This window comes from Neltuma alba, unplaced genomic scaffold (assembly GCF_004799145.2).
Source record: "Neltuma alba isolate B1F8T4 unplaced genomic scaffold, ASM479914v2 tig00010684_pilon, whole genome shotgun sequence".
In the NCBI taxonomy this organism is placed as follows: Eukaryota; Viridiplantae; Streptophyta; class Magnoliopsida; order Fabales; family Fabaceae; genus Neltuma; species Neltuma alba.
This window is the reverse complement of record NW_021635524.1, coordinates 564,476-583,599: the sequence shown is the minus strand read 5'-3', so window position 1 is coordinate 583,599 and position 19,124 is coordinate 564,476. Positions and strand designations below refer to the sequence as shown.

At 34.6% G+C, this 19,124-nt stretch overlaps 1 protein-coding gene across 3 annotated transcripts; it reads right to left on the bottom strand.

Annotated features, from left to right (window-relative positions):
• Positions 1-1,491: 1,491 nt before the first annotated feature.
• Positions 1,492-12,187, bottom strand: LOC114758253 (nuclear pore complex protein NUP96). 3 transcript variants are annotated; one of them, XM_028947289.1, is made up of 6 exons: positions 11,945-12,187; positions 6,998-9,588; positions 6,668-6,791; positions 5,939-6,084; positions 5,304-5,401; positions 1,492-1,981 (listed from the first exon to the last, which is right to left on the bottom strand). In XM_028947289.1, the coding sequence occupies exons 2-6, from the start codon at positions 9,551-9,553 to the stop codon at positions 1,783-1,785; spliced, it is 3,123 nt and encodes a 1,040-aa protein (XP_028803122.1). In that variant the 5' UTR covers positions 9,554-9,588; positions 11,945-12,187; the 3' UTR covers positions 1,492-1,782. The 3 variants fall into 3 exon arrangements, with proteins under 3 accessions (XP_028803122.1, XP_028803121.1, XP_028803123.1); XM_028947288.1 differs by lacking the exon at positions 11,945-12,187 and adding an exon at positions 10,850-10,874; XM_028947290.1 differs by lacking the exons at positions 1,492-1,981; positions 11,945-12,187 and adding an exon at positions 10,850-10,895 and having other exon boundaries at positions 5,325-5,401; positions 5,923-6,084.
• Between the last annotated feature and the right edge of the window lie 6,937 nt (positions 12,188-19,124).

The window sequence follows — 19,124 nt, the reverse complement described above, 5'->3', positions numbered from 1 at the left end:
TCTCAGTATTGCCCCAAAAGTTTTAGGGGGGGGAAAAAGCAATGTCACCTATTCCGTTAAAAATATTAACAGTTAACATTAGTTTTGTAATACTCCTCCGATCCTAAATGTAATACCCTTATACAAGTGTGTATAAGGGTCTTACATTTAGGACCGGAGGAGTAATTAACATTAGTTATTAATGGAAAGGGTGACATTGCTTCTTCCATCACTTGGCAGGAAATCCTTTTTTTTATTTATAATTTCTCCTCTTACCATGTTGATGTAATTTCTAGAAATAATTTTCTTTCAAATATTGCTAATAAAGGTTACCTGACTGTTTGTAATATTTGAATTTTTTATTTTAATATATCATTTTGTCATAATTCCAAAAAAACAAAAAAGGCTGCTTTTTTTTTTAACACTTCCAAGGCAATATTAAGCCAAAAAAAAAAATTCAGATACCTATAGCTCCTTTATGAATACTTTCAGGATAAAAATGACTCTTAATCTCTAAAATGTTGTAGACTAATAGATTCAATGTGCATTGATTTTTTTTTTCCTTGGTTAAGAAGAAAAAGCATCTTCCAAACGGAAATGTACTCCTTGCTCTAGTGAAAGATGGGGTATTAGGATGGAGACCAACACATCAAGTCAGTATGTCCCTGCTAGCAAAATAAACTTGACTTGCGTTATGGTTCTCCGGTTGCTTCTCTACTCTCAAGGCGAAGTACACTGATCTGAACGAAACACAGCTCCTAAAGCCAGATGATGCTTCGTGGTTTTGGTGGGCTATTAGAAGAAACCGGGAAATTGGGGATAGATTTAATTTATGAACAATGCTGATGTCAAATTCTGTCTATTTATTATGATAAGTTTTCCAATCGCACATATCATGTGTCCTGTTTTTGAATTATTATTATTAAACTAAAAATCCACTTAAAATTATATATATATATATATATATGTATGTGTATGTATAATTAAAAAACTTAACATAATAAATATAAAAAAACTTGATGCAAATATTATTCTTATTTCATATCTCAGATCTCATTGTTCACACCAACAACCCGGGGAACCCAATCAAATGGAATACCAGCTTGGTCCGATCTTGTAATAGCAACGAAATCAGTTCTCAAATAATCACTTTCCTTCTTGGATATTGAAGATAAGGCATTATAGATCAACAATTCAAGGGGTCGTTACACTGGAAGGGATGGTTTTATAGTTACAGAACTTTTGAAACAGCAATTTCCGCCTTGAGTTAAAAGTCTTGGACTTTGGTCAGATCTTTGCAAGTTGGAGTGAAATCCCCAATTCCAAACTCGGGATGATCAACAAACTATCAATCTAAAAGAAAAGGGGGTGGTCAAAATGAGAATAAACAAAAGATGGAATTCCATTATTCAGATACGATATGCTTTCTACACCTGCCATGGAGAAGTTTTTTATTTCCGTATTTCATTTTATTTTTAGGTAAGTAATATATTTATCTTCCTTTAAAAAAACAAAAAAAAAAAACCTGGCTCGATCCCATTTTACATGACTCCAATCCCATTTTACAAAATACGAAAACACAATCTCAGGACTTTACCCTGTGATATGATATAGAACTTCTCATGCAAGTCCAACAAAACAAATCTCATGGATACAGAGATGAATACTTCTACACTTAATGTATAACCATATTACTCCTTGGATGGCATCAGACTACTACAAACAGAAAATAAAGTATATAATAGCATTCATTCACACTTTGCTTCAAAATTCAAAACTCAATCGTGAGAATCCGATGCAATACTATGTTGTTGACACCTCTGAAAGAAAGCAAGTGAACACAGACACAGCATCTTGCAAGCGTCTCGAGCGAAGGTCTTCTGGAATTGGAGCTTTGAAGACAGTGTCAAAGCAATTCAACTGGTCATCACGAGTCGTGCCTTCACCAATTGTCGATAGCAGCAAATCAGATATCTCTTCTGCCATCTTTGAATATACCATCCTGCATAAACGGTAAATATGAAATTATAACAAAAAAGTTTTATAGATGGATAGATGGCCAATCATACTGGACCAATTATTTCTAGTCATATAGAGGTCACTTGGCATTTTTCCATGTCGTTTATTGAATGAGAGCAAGGGAACCCCATGCAAACTAACAATATACAAGTAACCATATAAAGATCCACAGAAAACAAAATTTAAATAAGTACTAAAACAAAACAAGGATCATAGGCCACCATAAAAGAGAAAAGTAAAGTGCAAATGGGTAATACAAAGATTCCCACTATGACTCTGACAGAGAAGTCCAAATATTTAATCCTCTTGCGTTTTCTCTAGATAATGTTATTGCCCCGATGACAAACCTTACTAGACTCCATACACTTTCTAATTTAATAGCATCTTTAACCAGTATATTTTGCTCAGAATATTGTACCAGAAACATCATTCATAAGAGACCAGACAGGATAACTGTAAATACAGACTCTATTCGGAGAAATCCTAAGATAGATAATATTTTTTTAGACAGGGCAATCTTAATTAAACTAGGACACTTCATTAAATCTTAAGCTCTAGGTCTCCAAACTTGAGGGAAAAACCAATTGTAAAATTGAAGAACAAGGATAGAATAGTAATCCCATTACAGGACGGAGTATCCAAAATGGCAAGCGACATAATCGAAAATTGGGGGTAAATAAAGAATCGGTTCCATCCTATTTCTCTCTCTTCAGGTCTTGCATGCCTTCTCCCGTCCCTTTATTCTTTCATGCCTCTTCAAAAACACAACAATTCTGATCCAAGTCTCAATCTTGACAACAATTTCAATGGAATCAGTCAGTCCGTGCTTTCAACCAGGGAAAAAACACGAGGATAGGGGGAGGAGATCTATAACATATACAATTTTTCCACACCTACTAAGAAACTAGCAATTCTGGGAAAAATGATATTAGTAGACATCCAAAGGCCAGCAAAAGCATCAGAATATGAGCTACGCATGCAGGTGGCTATAAATTATAAAAGACTATGATAGAACCCTCTCCTAAACAAACTTACAACAAGACTAAAAACCGGAAAATAAACACAGCATAGGAATACTTGAGATTAATGATACTTTTACTGCATAAAAGATGATTACACATAAGAGATGTCAAACAAAAGTTACAACACACTCGGAGAGACAAGATACAGGACACAATACACAGGACAGGAACTCTAGAAGACACGAGTTTGCCAACTGTCCGAGAGGATTGGCTCTCCCCCTCCAAAGACCTTAGCCACACTTCCCAAAATTCTTCTCCGCCTCTCTTTTTCAACCAAAGGGAATATAAAGACCAAAAAAGTGACAATCACAGCCCCTCTAATCGACTTTGACTACAGCAACCCTATAGCTACCCTACTTCTCTATGTGCTTCTCCAAAATAGTAGGAGTCTCCCAGTCAAAGCTCTGAATAACAAAAGCATCTTTCCCCTTTCATGTATTTTTCTAAGTTTGCAAAACTGATCGTAACATTACCCTTCCCTTGAAGCTTCTCCTTGTGCTCAAGGTGAGACTTAGTAGCAAGCATCAGCAACTCCCTCTCTATGCGGCTCGGCTTTCAAACCAACTTCTTCTCCTCTATCCATCGCTTCACCTCCCCCGAATCGTCTTCCACCTCTAATAAAATCATCTGTAAATTTTCGTTTTTACAAATGTTGTTTAGCCCATACCTCCCGGCACTTTTGAAGTAGAGTCCCAATTCTCTCCCGTGATCGAGCTCGGCATCTGATGGGCAGCGTAAAGCTCCTTCTTTCCTCCATGCAGCAGCCCCAGTCGAGTTGCTGGCTTGTTGTGACACCTCTGTCTTCCTCGCACCATTCATGAGCGCTTCTCCCTTCTTTGTGATGTCCGTGCGCAACATTACAGTGATCGTTCCCCTATTTATTTGCAACACACGTGAGAAAAAAGGATGGGCTGAATGGGCTTTAGGCCCAATGCTGCTATGGGGTGTTTTGTTAACCCTACGGTCCATCTCCTCCTCCATAATTCAAAATTTTTCATCCATGCAGATCGCTTTCTCCATGATCTCATCTAGTGTCTTCATGTTGACCGATTTTAGCTCAACTTGGATCTCTAGTTTTAATCAATCAAGGAATGCTCCAATCAAACATTCTTCTGAAGCATCTTTCAGAGGCACTGACAAGTGTTCAAATTCCTCCACATATTCAACAAACAAACGTTCCTACCTAGCTGCAAATAATATCCAGTATTCCCCTCCTGGTTGTGCAAAGTGAAAATGCTTGAGCGTCTCTCTTTTGAAGTTAGACCAACTCCTCATAGGTGCTCGAGTCTCCTTCCATTGGCACTAGTTCAAAGCTTTGCCTTCAAGGCAAACCATTGCCGCCTCTAATTTCTCACCCTCCACTAGGGTATTAACGCTGAAATAACGTTCAACACGAAACATTCATCCCAATGGGTCTTCTCCAAAGAACACTGGTAATTCCAACTTCCTATATCGCCCTATATCCTTCTCTCCACCACTCACTGGGTGTGTCGTCTTCCAAGCTAGGTTATCCGAACATGTGATTCAGCGCCATTCTTCGTCTTTTTGTTCGCTGCCTCCAACCTCAATACTACTTCTCTAATGACGCTCACCCCTCCGGATAGGTCATCTACCCTTCTAGACAGGTTTGCACTGTTTCCTCTAACTCTTGCACTTCATTCTTCATTGCTACCTTCCCTGGATCTCACGACTCTGATATCAAAATGATAGAACCCTCTCCTAAACAAACTTACAAGACTTAAAAACCAAAAAAAAAACAGTCTAGGAATGCTTGAGATCAATAATACTTTTACTGCATAACAAAAGTTACAACACACTCAGACACAACTCTCACAACTCACAAGATACAAGACAAAATACACAAGACAGGAACTCTAGAACACACAAGTTCACCAACCATTCGAGAGGATTGGCTCTCTCCCTTCAAAGGCCTAAGCCATACTCGTCAAAATTCTGTCTCTCCTCTTAAACCAAGGGGAATATAAAGGTTTCACTCAAAAAAAAGAAAAAAAAGGGAATATAAAGACCCAAAAAGTGACAATCACAGCCCCTCTCATAGACTTTGACTACAGCAACGCTATAGCTACCCTACTTCTCTATTTGTTTCTCCAAAATAGTAGGAGTCTCCCAGTCAAAGCTCTGACTAAAAAAAGCATCTTTCCCTTTTCATGCATTTTTCTGAGTTTGCAAAAGAGATCCTAACAGACTACAATGTTTTATCCAGCAGACCATAAAGATATCTTAAGCATTTTATCTTGCATCACAAAGGACAATAATCATTACCTAGCATCAGCAGGTAATCTGGAACCCCAAACAGCCAAGGATTCATTTAGCTGACTGATAAAATCCCAACAAGTAGCGTTTTTACTCTGAAGAGAATCCTGGGAAAAAGGGAAACAAGTGATTTTTTGCCCAGAGAAATAATTACAAATTAGTATGTCAACATTAGAAATTCTGATTCTATGTGTACCCAATCTCCTGTTCCAGAAGCAAACACACCAGAATACCAGCAAAAGCTAATATTGCATACTTGCCAAATATCTCTAGAATGTCAAGATTGTGTTGCATAAGCTATAGTACATGATTAACTGACTTTATTAGGCATACTAACATGAATATCTCATGGAGAATTTCCAAGAAATGAGAAACATGTGGAATGAATTTATAGCCCGAGAAAACAAAAGTGAAGTTCTTTCTCCACTGCTACATGTGACGTGTCCCAAAATATCATCATAAGGAATGATATATGCCTAATACAGGTTTCCACAGACAATGCCAGGCTCAGGTTCAAGCCTGTGCAAAACTGCGAACCTTAATTACAATTTACACTCATAACTTAACATCAGATGCACATTAAATTACAGAAGCAAATGCTATTCAAACACTCATGATATACACTTATAATTTAACTTCCATACCAATTCAGTCATAGAATTGCCTTCTTGAAGTGAATTCCTCATAAGATAGAATGAAACATAAACCCCAGCACCATACTCCCAGTTATCAATTTCAGATTTATGACCTTCCATGGAAGTTGCGATCCTCCATATCTGTGTGTGTTTAGCTGCATAAGATACATAGGAAGTTACTTATGATACACATATCTGAAGCTAATGAAAAGCTAAAGTAATTTTTCCTGCCATAGGGTGATGACTCGATAATCAAACAAGTCCCAGAAATAATTAAAGTAATCAGAAATTGAAGAGCTCAGTGCTTGAGAATTCCGCTATTTAGAGAGTGAATGACACAGCTTATTTTATTTAAAAAAAAAAAAATTGAATGACGCAGCAAAGAATATAATTCATCTTTCATTTCGAACTAATTTAAGTATAACGTTTGTTTAAGTTTTATGGGTATTTTCCATGTATTTCATTTAAACCACCAGTGTTATGAAAAACTGTGAACATAAGAATCATCCGATGGTATTTGAGAGTAAAATTGAAATCATTTCAGTCTTTAATCGCAACATGGGATCATGCAATTTCACAAAAATGATAAAAAGAACTAATAAGAAAAAGGTCCTCAACTACTAGCACACCAACAATTATCAGAAGTTAACAAAATAAAGCATGGCACAGATCACCAGTGTGCATTTATTTACTGACATTCAGTAGCATCGTTTACGGATCAATAGAATTATAGCTTACCAGACAAGAATAACTTATGAGCCACTGAAGTTACAAAAACAGTGTGGGCTTTCTGCCAATTTGCACACTTGAGAAAGTGCTCGAGAGATTTTGAGAGGTCTCCATGATAGTTGTGATAAATTGCCTGCATTAGGAAAACAATATGATCAAACAAAGAGGCTTTGCAAAAAACTTAGAACTTACAAGGCTTTTGAAGAAGAAGAAAGCCAGAATGAGTCACAAACAGTAGGGAAAAAAAACATACTTATGCAATTTTATTGGAATTAATTATATGGCCTAAGAATTTCATTAAGGTTTAATCTCATGCAAAGGGAAAAAAGTTATCTATACCATAGCCTCATGTAGCCATTCAATAGGAACACCCAAGTCCTCAATGAATTGACGTTGAGAAGCATCAGAACTCCAAGTTTCACAGTATTGGAACAATATTTCTCGAATCAGATTTACATGAAGATATGGATAATCTTCACAATGGGGCATGTGAAGGACCACATATATGGCCCAGTGGCATTTCCCTGAAGACAACAACTGAGACACAAGTCCCATGTCTAGAATATGAAGATCATTAGAACTAATGACACCAACCGCTTCTAAGACTGCACGTTGATGCCAGATCATATGATAATCAAGTGGATCAGGGGTTGAAGAAAGGGCACTGAACATGGACTTCAGAAAGCTGAAATCTGTCTCCTGACTGGCATGAAGAAGCATGAGATAAAATGACAGATCAAAGTGATTATTTGAGTTCCAGTTGACGGCCTCATTTGGTGGTACTTCATCAATATAAAGAGGAAGAGGATATGGAGCCCTTCCTTTGTCAAGATGATGTTTGTAAGTCTCAAAAATAATGGGCAATGATGAATCAGGTGGTAATTGGTACCACATCAATAAACCCAAGAACCTCCTCCAATCAAGATTAACATCAAACAAGGCACCATGTATATTTCCTGCAACCAACTCGTAAAGCCTTAATCTGCTCTTCTCAATGAAACTAAAATCCAGCCTATTGATTCTCCAAAGATCAAGTTGCCTGGCAACATCTGAACGATTCAGAGTTGAACCACCTGCCTGACTTAACAAAACAGCTAACCTTACATCTCCCCTGGACACAGCCAATTGCACGGCTGCATCCAGCTGCCTCCCCGTCAGGAGGACAAAAATATTTTGTAGATAATCAGACTCATTCAATGAGCTTATTTGATTTTGAACATGATAGGAAACACTCTCTTGCAACCAATAGCTGAACTCTGCCCTTCTCACAAGAGGGAGTGCTTCTGGCTCAATGTCTCGACTAACTTCCTTCATGTCCTGCATCATATCTTCCTCATTGTCAGCACCCAAAGATTCTACTTGCCCTTTTTGTTGCCGATCAGAAAAAAGAACCCTGATCAATTCCCAGGCCATTACTTGGTGTGTCAAAACCAACCGAGCAGAAGACGATAACCCAGGAACAGCCAATTGCCTCTCAATAATATCACAGTACCCATGAGAAATATCTGAGAGCATTGTACGATTAGCTTCAAGCTTTTGAAACTTCAGCTTGCATGTTCCAACATCAACTTCTTTTATGGCATGGTCTATTCCCTTGTGAAAATGTAATGGAGTGTTGAACGCAAAGTCAGCAAGTTCCTCACTCACTTTGTCATTTTCATCCCTAACCACTTTATCAAAAGCAACTTTCTCCAAATTGACCACAGATGACAATACCCTGTGACCTCTATCACTTCCTACAGGTGCACCTGTATGTACAAGAATGCCACTTGGTCCCCAACCTACTCGAAATGACCTACCCATGAATAAACCAGCATCGACTATGTTGCGAGCATAGTTTCCAGATATTGAAGTTTCATGATTCATATCTAGTTTAAAACCTGCTTTTAGTGTTCTAAGAGGCATCCCTTTATGTTGTTGAGCCATCAGAATGGCTCCAGGAGGGCTTGAATCAAAACTCCCATGTTTATATTCAAGCAGTGCTAGTGGAGTTTTTCGTGGAACAGGTGGACTAGATATATGGGACACAGGATGAGCAGAGCTGTGTACAGGTCTTACATGCTCTTTACCAAGAGATGATTTCTGACTTAATTCATCTGCTTCATCATCATCAGGAAACATCAGCAATCTCATTTCTCTCATTTTTACTGGGTCAAGTCTAAGATGTGCAGGAAGAGAATGAGATAGCTCAACTTCATCAAAATTTGGAGTTTCTTTATCAACATCATATATGTCAGCATCATCCATCTGATCTGGATCTTGAACTGCAGCAGAATCATCCATAACCACATCTTCTTCATCCTCTTCATCAAAACCAAATCTACTAAAGTGTTCAACCAAGAATTTCCATTCACCAGTCACCGGATCAAAGGATATAAATTGTGCTCCTTGTCTCTCTAAGCTTTGTTTTAATTTACTCACCAAATCATTTCCCTGGCACTCCTTAGACTTCAATGATCTACTGTCTAGTATCAGAACTACCTCAGCATCCTTGTTAAGGCCCTGACCAACCGCCGGCTTATCAATTTCATCATTGTATACAATTATCTCATGCTTATGAATTTTCACTATTTCATCTAGATTTAAACCTGCGACATCCGTGTTCTTAAGATACCTGACAGAGCCATAACCAAATCTTCCAATGGTGAAATCAGGAACACGGCTACAATAACCAGGATCTTGGAGCTCCTGAGTCAATAACTCCTGAAGTGATGGTTTCATATAGTATTCTGATGAGTTCAACACGGGAAGGGAAGATCGAATATTTCTCATTATCTCACTTGATGAAGTAACAATGTTTTCAGATACCCTTCTTTTCTTGCAATTATATAACATGCATGAATCAGGTATCCCTCCTGTGTTACAATCCATCACACAGCCAGAACCAAGCGACATGTTGCCTTTCAAACAACCACATCCAACAAAATTCCCTGAAGTGAGAAAAGTATCTCAAATTAATATTCTTGAAAGAGAATTGTTAAAACAACAATGAAGATTCAACAGAAGCTTGCCAGATTGGAACCATGACCAACAAGATAATGACTCATGGATACTGCATCTCATGAAACCACCATGAATGAAGGTAATAACAGAACACCAAACCCCATTGAGGGTCAATGAGAAATTATATATATTATATGGAGGATAGTTTCTACTCCTCCGGTCCTTAATATAGAACCTAATTGTTAAGTTAATTTTGGTCCTAAATATAAGACCTATTTCTTATATTTATCAATTTTTCCTAAATTACCCTTATAGATACTCCCTCAACCATAATCATGTAAGTGAGGGAATAAAGATATTAAGAAAGATGATTATGGTGTTTTAAGAAAAATATGTCATATTTCTTATAAGTAACTGACTTATCTAACTTCCTTACACTAATCAAATTAGTTAAGGAGGTCTTATATTAAGGACTGGAGAGTATTTTCGAAGCAGTTTTTTTATCTCTAAATTTTAACTGAACAATTACCAAATGAAAAACAGAAGGCTATTTTTGCAATCTGTTTATATATCAAAAATTAATCCAGGAATTATGTTCAATAACTTGTAATTATAAACATCAAAACCGTCAGTGCCACTCAAACTTTTGGATTTCTAGTGAGACCATCTTGATTTCACTAATCAAGTCACAAATTTGAGTCAGCAACATATGACAAAAAACTATCATATCATTTGCAGTTATCCAAGTGCATCTTACAAAGTGAACCATGAATCTTGGCGAAGACAGAAAATTTCACATATATGTACAATTGAAGAAATTAAAAAATAAAATAAAAATCCATTCACCATCACATAAAACTGAAACCTAATCTACTTACGTTGGTGTCACGGCAAAGTCAGATAAAGCCAATTAAACAGCAAATATCCATTCATACTTCCCTCAGAAATATTCAAATTTTGCTTTCCTAAATAATTTTGCGATACACCATGACCAAGTTAACAGATAATCATATTTCTCTTTTGACTAATATCACTGGGTACAGCAAACAAAGGGCACAAATGACAAAACATTCTCTAAAGGATAACAAAAACGTTGAGTCTATGTGTCTCTCTTCACTAAAATTAGGAAACTTCAGCTATATAGAGATGATAGATTGCTTGCCATAATTCATTGGCATTGGATTGAAACAGGCAAATCATTAATGTATAGAGACATAAAAGTAGAAACAATAAGTGAATAAACATAACTCATTCACAATACTGTTTTTCCCTGAAAATTCAACCCTATCGGCTGGTAGTTTAGCAGTGATGATCCAACAGATGGAGGATTGTTTGTTTCAACAAAGAAAGATCTATTGGGCCTCCACGACTTGACAGTTTTCTGTGAAAGGTAAAGCTAAACCGCAGTCATGATGGAGAATTCAAGACACGTGACAACCTTCACATTTCATTTACTAATTTCTCTTTAGTTTTCTGTGAAAGGTAAAGCTAAACCACAGTCATGATGTAGAATTCAAGACACGTGCCAACCTTCACATTTCATTTACTAATGATTTCTCTTTCATTTTTTAATATAATTATTACATTAATCTGCATGCTTGTATGATGAAACAAACAAAGTAACACCAGTATCTGACTCTGTCAATACACACAAATATTGAATAGTTTGAAATAAGCAAACCAAGCAGGTATTCTAAAGGGTTCAGCAATTCAATCATATCTTTACAAAGAAAATAAATAGCTAAACTACAGAAGCAACGGATCATGAGAAAAGTGAAATTCACTAATGCCAAACATTAGGCTAGAAATGATAATACTAACATGCAGTAAACTTCGGTCATGAGTGAAATTAAAGGTTGCATTCAGCTACAATTAGATAATCCCCTTTATCCATACGGCTAAATACGCACTTACGAGGCACAAGCTAATGAAATACGACCTATTATCACATCAGAATGTGCCCCCACAACAAAATTCCGCCTTTTCATTCGTCCCAAGTTAGGGAAGATGCTCAAATGCTTGGAATTGATAGCAAATAGCAGTATTACAGTGGCACGTATCCGCCAAGAACGGCTACAAATGGTCTCACGAACCAAAAGAGTGGGGAAGAAAAATCTCGAGAAAACGGAAGGACCAAGAAGTTTAAGAGGAATCAAACACTTAGGCAGGATCCGACAGAACCGCCATTGTTGGTTTTCAGATAAGAAAGCGGAAAGTGAAGTGAATCATACAGAGATGGAAGTGCATAGAAGGTGAAGAAGAACAAGAGTCTGAAATTTCTGGCAATGTCAGTTAGTTAATTAGTTCACGAGAAAGCCAGGACGGAGACAATGAGAAGATTACCTTGTTGAAGAAGACCCAGAGAAAGAAGCAATGTCGAAACACGAACAAGCAATTTGGAGAAGCCCCAAGTAGAAAGAGCGATCCCGCACAAGGAGAAAAGCCGCAGAAAGGGATTTGGATAGTAAAGTAGTAGAGCTTAGAAGAATAAGCTAAGCTCAAGCAAACAAGATTTGGCGAGAAAGAAAAGCAAGAGAAGACCGAATGGGCACTGGGGAGCCTCCTTCGTCGTCGCGAGGTGATAGAAGCCTATGCGGGACTGATGGGCGGGCGTCGAGACGGGAATTGAGCTTGGGCGCCTCTTTAGTTTTTTGGTTTTTTGTTTTTTGTTTTTCCGAGTGAATTGGTTTTTTGTTTTTTGTTGGTTAATACTCGTATGATTTTTAGCTTTAAAATTTGAATTAGGTTTTGGTGCCTCAAATTTTAAATCACTGTTTTTAATCTCTAAAATTTAATTCATTTTAAAACATTAGTCTCTAAAAATATAATGATATTAAAATATAGTAAAATATCATAAATTACATTAAAGTGGTGATATAAAGTTATAATAAGATATCCAGTTAGATCTTGTGTGTGTAAGAGAGAGGGATGAATTTTCCAAAATGCAGAATAGTCAACAACTCCCCACACAAACAGTAAGAAAAAAGGGTTAAATAGTTGTTTTTTAAGGACCTATTCTTTGTTTTCACCCATGTTATTGACACAAGATTCAATTAAGTGTTATATGGGGAGTTCACCTCACTACTTTAACAGTTTACGATGTTTTAATATAATTTAATACAATTACATTTTATGGACTAATGTTTTAAGACAAATTAAATTTCATACAGTATAGCCATGGGTTTAAAATTTGAATATTCAAAACTAGAATAAGCCAAAATTTCATGAACGAAAGTTATATTAACTCTTCTTAGAACAATTCTTTAGAATAACCTTTTTAGAAATAATTTAAAAATAAAAAGTTAAAAAAATTAACTTATATGACAAAAAGTTGCACCCTGCAAAACGTTATATGACCCTCAACTATTTGCTTTCACCAGGGAGTTATAAACTCTATGATTCCTTAATCACATCACATACCCGCAGTTTCGTTTTATTCTAAATTAATATTTCTTCTTTGATGGATTTCAGTCTGAAAATAATCCTATAAAACTCATCAATAACGTGAAACTTACCACACACATCAAACTAAAAATAAAAGTTGGGATTTAAAAGCTTGTGAAACATTATTGGAGAAAAAAACGCCTTAGTGCTAAAGGAGTAATCAATATTTTACCCACCACAATGCTTGTTTGTACTTTTTTCCGTAAAAAATTAATGCTATTTATTTTTTTTTTAAAGAAATATAGTCTGGGGGAGTTCTTAAGAAATAGGATCACTTTTGAGAATTTTTATAATGCTTATTTGAGTATTCAAATAATTGGAATCTTGAAAATATATTTTTATTATTTTGAGCAGCTACTTTGACAATGAGTGGCTTTCTTTAAAAAAAAGAATATTTATTTATAAATGAAGCTAAGATACATGAAAACACCACAAAATTTGAAAATTACAAAACAATCGCTGATTTTTTTTTATAATTGTGCCAACAGCAAAATATTTCTTTTTAATGATTTTTATATACAAAAAAGTTTAGGTGAGTTAATTCATAAAAGCTCACTATGATTAGGATATGTTTTTAGACTCAAAAAATACAAATCGTTTACCAATAATTTCCTTACATAATGGTTACCCATTAGTGACAACAACCAACAATCAGCGAACATCAATGGCCAGTCAACTTCAGAAGAAAGGCGAAATTTATTATTACATACTGTCCTAAATATAATAACTAATTAAATAATTTATAGAAATTAAAAAAATTAATTAAATTAGTTATTTATATAAAAATTATCTTTATATGAATTTTAAATTAAATTAAATAAATAATCAATATTAAATAATGGGTTAAGGTGCATTTAGTATTCCGAAATATTTTCTTAGATGCATCCAATAATTCGAAGTATTTTGTGGCACCTCCAACATTTCAAAGTATTTTTTTGCTTTGGTGCTGGATACACCAAAAAATACTTTTGGGTATTGAATGCACCTAAAAAAAACTTTGATGGGCTAGATGCACCAAAAAATGCTTTACGGTGTTGGACAAACCTAAAATAATACTTTAAGGTGCTGGATGCACCACAAAATATTTTAAGATGTTAGATGCACCTGAAAAAATATTTCAAGGTATTAGATGCACCTTAAACCTTAAATAATTCTATCTCAAAAGCTGAAAAAGATGTGACTTGTGATTAATTTTCATATCAAACTAAATGACTATGCAAAGAAAAATTAGTTGGGGAGGACAAACAATCTGAAACTTCCTTCTGTTTACCCCTTTTAGCAGGCGTTTGAAAGTGTTACGATGCAAATAGATCATGAAATAAACCTGAAGATTAAAAATTTGAAATTTGATTTTGGATTACTATTCATTGGTAAATTTCATATTTTTCATCCAATTTTTGAAAATTCATAACCAGTTGTAGAAAAATTGTTTTGAGGTGATTCAAATCTCCATTTTAAAACTCTTTTAATTCTCTACATGTAAAAAAATATAAATCTAGACTTAAACTTTCTCAATTCGTATAGTTAATTTACAAAATTTACTGTTTATTTGGTCAAATAGTACATGTTCAGATTCTCTGCCCTAACTTTGAGTAATCATATCTCTTAATACTCACATACATTTTAGGTGATTTATCACTTGTTTTAAAGTTTAGAATGTGTACTAACTATTTACCAAATTTCAATGGTAGATTCATTTGTTTTACATCACTCTTGCTCCTTCTCAAATTCGTTGCTCATTATGGGAAAATTTATCCCCCTTTTACTTACATTTAACAATTCATATTCATTTCTTACATACTCATAATCATTCTAACATTGTATAAATCATACTAATATATCAGTATGCTCAACTTTACATGCCATCATTATTATTTAATATTACATAACACCAAGAGGCATGTTCATATATACATTAATATAAAGGTTACATCAAATACATAAGCACAATTATCACTTTCTTCTCTTCTTTCTTTGTTCTTCTTCATGCATTCCTCTTCCTTTACATATCATGCCTATTATGATTGGTTAAGAGAGGGTGAGATTTGGAAGAATCTCAGTAGCAAACATTACCCTTATGTATGCAATACAAATGCTAAGTGTATGACATGCTTGGTCTCATGCTCTCATGATTTCATGCTCATAAAATGACATGCTCTTATATTCAATATTCCATTCACACATGGCCATGGAATATACAAGAAATAGAGCAACATTAAATCTTTCATATTCTAAATCATCATCAAGTAACATCAACAAACAAGCATACATATCAAACACACAATAAGGGCAAGTTCACTACCTTGTGTCATTAAGTTTTCTCTTCGCTTCCTCTTGCTCCCTTTGCCTCCAACCATTTAGGTTGCTTGCTCAACCTTTTTTTATTCATCTTCCTTGATATCTTATAACTCTAAATATATTAGCACACAATGTTGTTCACTCACTATAGCCATGATCACAATCAATACCAACACTTTACTCTCTTTAAGCCACCTTGACTTTTAACTTTTGAGCTTGATTTTTAGTCTTCATAAAATTAATTTTGCATGCTATTTCACATAATTTTGCATATAGAATCCACTTCCAAAATCAAATTAAACAAAATCCAACCCGTTCCTCTTCAATTAGAGATGGTCAAATACTTAGAGTTTTTGGAGCAAAATTTTATTTTCAATTCCAATGCTTCCAAGCTTGCTTTCTAACTTTTATCCCACACAATTTTTCATTCTAAACGCAATAAAAGTATCAAAATCATCAAAATCTAATCAAAGCTCAAATCCTAGCTATGGATAAAAATATATAAAGGTTAAGGGAAGGTTGGATTCTTTGCAATCTCACCACAAAACCACTTGATTCTTGTTCTTTTATATACTTTAAACATAGTTCTAGCATCAATTTCTTCTCGTCCTCACTTTATCAATTTTGTGTAGCACCTCCTCTTAAAGATTTCATACTTTCAACTTCCATAAAACTTAGAACCAAGCTCAAAAACACAAGCAACACTAGAATCAAGGGCTAGGACCATACTATATACCTTGGTTGTTGGTTGATCCTTGCCCTTTCTTCTTCCTCTTCTTTCAACTCAAGAGCAAAATATTCCCTCCCTATTTTTCTATTTTTGGCTGAATTATTTGAATTAAGGGGTATTTATAAACAAACTTTTGGCTTGGATTTCCTATTTTGCCCTTGTAGTTGCTTGAAATTACAAAGGTTTTGTGGCTTGATCTCTCACAATCCATTCAAGCCTCTTGAAAAATGTATAAATCCTAGGCCATCTTGCTTAAACACTTACCATGTGTTATGCCACCTAGTGCACATGTGATTGTAAAACAATATTTTATTATATAATTCTATTTCTTCCAAGCATGGCCTTTAACAAATTGAACAATTCTATCCATATCTCCTCATCAAATTTGCATTAAAATATGGAGGAAAATAGGGAGAAATTTGTGCTCCCTCTCACCCTTGACTATTCCTCCACCTATTTTAGAATCTTACACCGTATCGGGTATTTTTTTTTGGGTTCTGACTTACCTGGTAATATTGGAACATGTTGTAGCACCCTTTTTTTCATCCCAAATAACTTTACACAGCATTATTTCACATGCATACGGAGGGAAGGATGCATTTCCTTTTGTTCTTTTATTAAGCATTTAATAATATTTATTTCCAAATAAACTTAACCCAATTCTTTCTACTGGTCCATAACTTCAAATATTTGTCTTCGGATACCAATACTACCTTTTCATCATAAGAAATTTTTTTAATTTTTCACAAGTCAAAAGTCAACCTATAAACAGTTTATTTTGACTTTTATTAGATAATGTATAAATAGGCTTTAAATTCTGTTAAAGTCAACCTCTCCACTTTCTAGGGCAAAATCATTTTTAAAACTTGTGATAATTCCTCAAGTATTTATTTCCTATTTTCCTCCAATTATATGAGGTCTTCTTATATTTTAAATAATTCAATTTATGCAAATATTCACAATTAGCCAAAACCTTGAGAATTTCATCAATTTGTTTTGAAAGGTATTTTTGTTATTTTTAGCCTCATACAAGCTTTGGATCTCATTTTCTATTTTTTTTGAAATCTTAAAAAAAATTTCTTAAATTTTCGGGCATACTTTCCATCATTGTCTTTTCAAGCCCAAAACTTTTTAAATTTATGATTAGATCCCTACTTGAGTATAGCCTAAAAAATCATCTCATTGAGGTTTTAAGCACAACCTATGGCCCTTAATCATCTCCGGTTTCTATATTTGAGCCCTCAAGACTTCACCAAAGTCTTTAACTTGCCTATCTTATAGTTTCAAAAAACTCTTACTCTTCAATTTAGTCCCTGGAAATCCTCTCGTCCTTCCAGGGAACTTCTGGAACTCCTGCTAAAAAGAGTCTAATAGCCTACCTATTTTAAACTAATTCTGGTACTTCTAGACCTAAACTCCTGGGTGTTATACAATCTTTTAAACAAGAAATCAATATTTTACTCGCTTCGATGCAAAGAAAACAAACCATAATTGTATACTACCAAATTACTTGGAGAGGACAAAGAATCTTTCACAAAAGAAATGTGCAATTCGGGTTTACAAATTGAAGGGGTAAGCAATAGGATCGATAATATCATGTATGCTTTTTCTTCTTCTCTTTCTATTCCATTTGTCAATTTGATGGTTAAAGAATTTCTAAGCATGGCTGGCAATCTGAATTGATGTCCTTGTCTTTACAACATTTGCAGAAATGTTTTTCCAATTTCCCATCCCATATCTTTGTAATCCAATCTTAAATAACCTATAATTAGAAAACAAAAGAAACTATATTAGGACATTTATGATTAAAAAAAGAAAAGAATATCAAATAGAATTGAGAAATTTTCAATGCATACACACACTTGTGTTCTTCCTTAGTCTAAGAGTTTTCCATGTTAACATCAGTATGAACATTATTTGGTGCCCCTAAGTTAAAAAAAGGATGATTCACCAGGTTTTGCTTATCAAATACCGATGAAAACTCAAGGGATGTCTGTGACAGAAATCCATGATGTGGTTGTGGATTATATTGATGACATTAGGGAGATTTTGTTGGTTATATTGACGTATTGGATGAAATGAAGAAATAATGTGATTTTGAGGAGTTAAATTGGGAACATTTGAATTAGATTTGGTTGTTGCAGGTGGACCAATCTTGTCTACATGTGATATTTTGTTGTAGGTTAAATTGCTAATTTATTATTGGAGATGTCATTTGTACTGGAAAACCTTAAGGAACTTGTGGTAGGTCTAATTCATTCATTAGATGTGACTGATGATACACTTAAAAACTATGAGGAATTTGTAAGTTGAATTGATGTATTGGATGGGACTGATGCACCGGCAATTATGAGAAATTTGAGATGAGCCAAATTGATGTGTTGGTAGTGACTGGTAATTCGTTGGTGTATTTGAAAGACTTGCAGGTCAGATTGATGCATTGAAGGCACCGAAACACTTGATCTTGAAGAATTAGTATGGTTTTGAGGACTTGAATCAGGAATTTGGTTTTGATGCATAGAGTTATTAGCTTTGTGATTATACTACTGCTTAGCATGACTAGCTACTTGAATGGGCGCATTTGCCTCCTATCCTTGTAAGAATTATCTATTACAGAAGAAAAACATATAATAAGGCAATTAGTATATATGTTTTTCTTGTTCTTAATGAAAAGCTACTTAATTAACTTGAGAAGCTAATTAATTATAACAAATGTGATATAGGCTTCCTAAGATATTATCATATAACATTAGAGTATATTACTTTATAAGTTAGACAAATTAATTTAAAAAATAATAAATAAAATGAACGCAAGTATCATATTTAATTAAAACTAAATTCAACCTCCTAACTAGTTTATATACACAGAAGATAGTAGTAAATAATAAGATTTGGGAAATGGATAAAGAAATAACTAAGAATTTGCAAGCGTCTTACTTTTGAAGCTTTTTAAAGTTTTTGAAAAAGAAAAAGAAAACAAATTGACTCTACAAATGAAGTGTTATAATTTTTTTTCCATTTTCATAATGTCACCTGTATAATCCCCGCATT

Excerpts from the sequence above, each read along its gene's own strand:
- LOC114758253 (XM_028947288.1), bottom strand. Across the intron at positions 6,085-6,667 it reads TCATAAGTTATTCTTGTCTG|CTAAACACACACAGATATGG; the intron begins GTAAGCTATAAT and ends TATCTTATGCAG. Across the intron at positions 1,982-5,303 it reads AGATTACCTGCTGATGCTAG|GATGGTATATTCAAAGATGG; the intron begins GTAATGATTATT and ends CCGTTTATGCAG.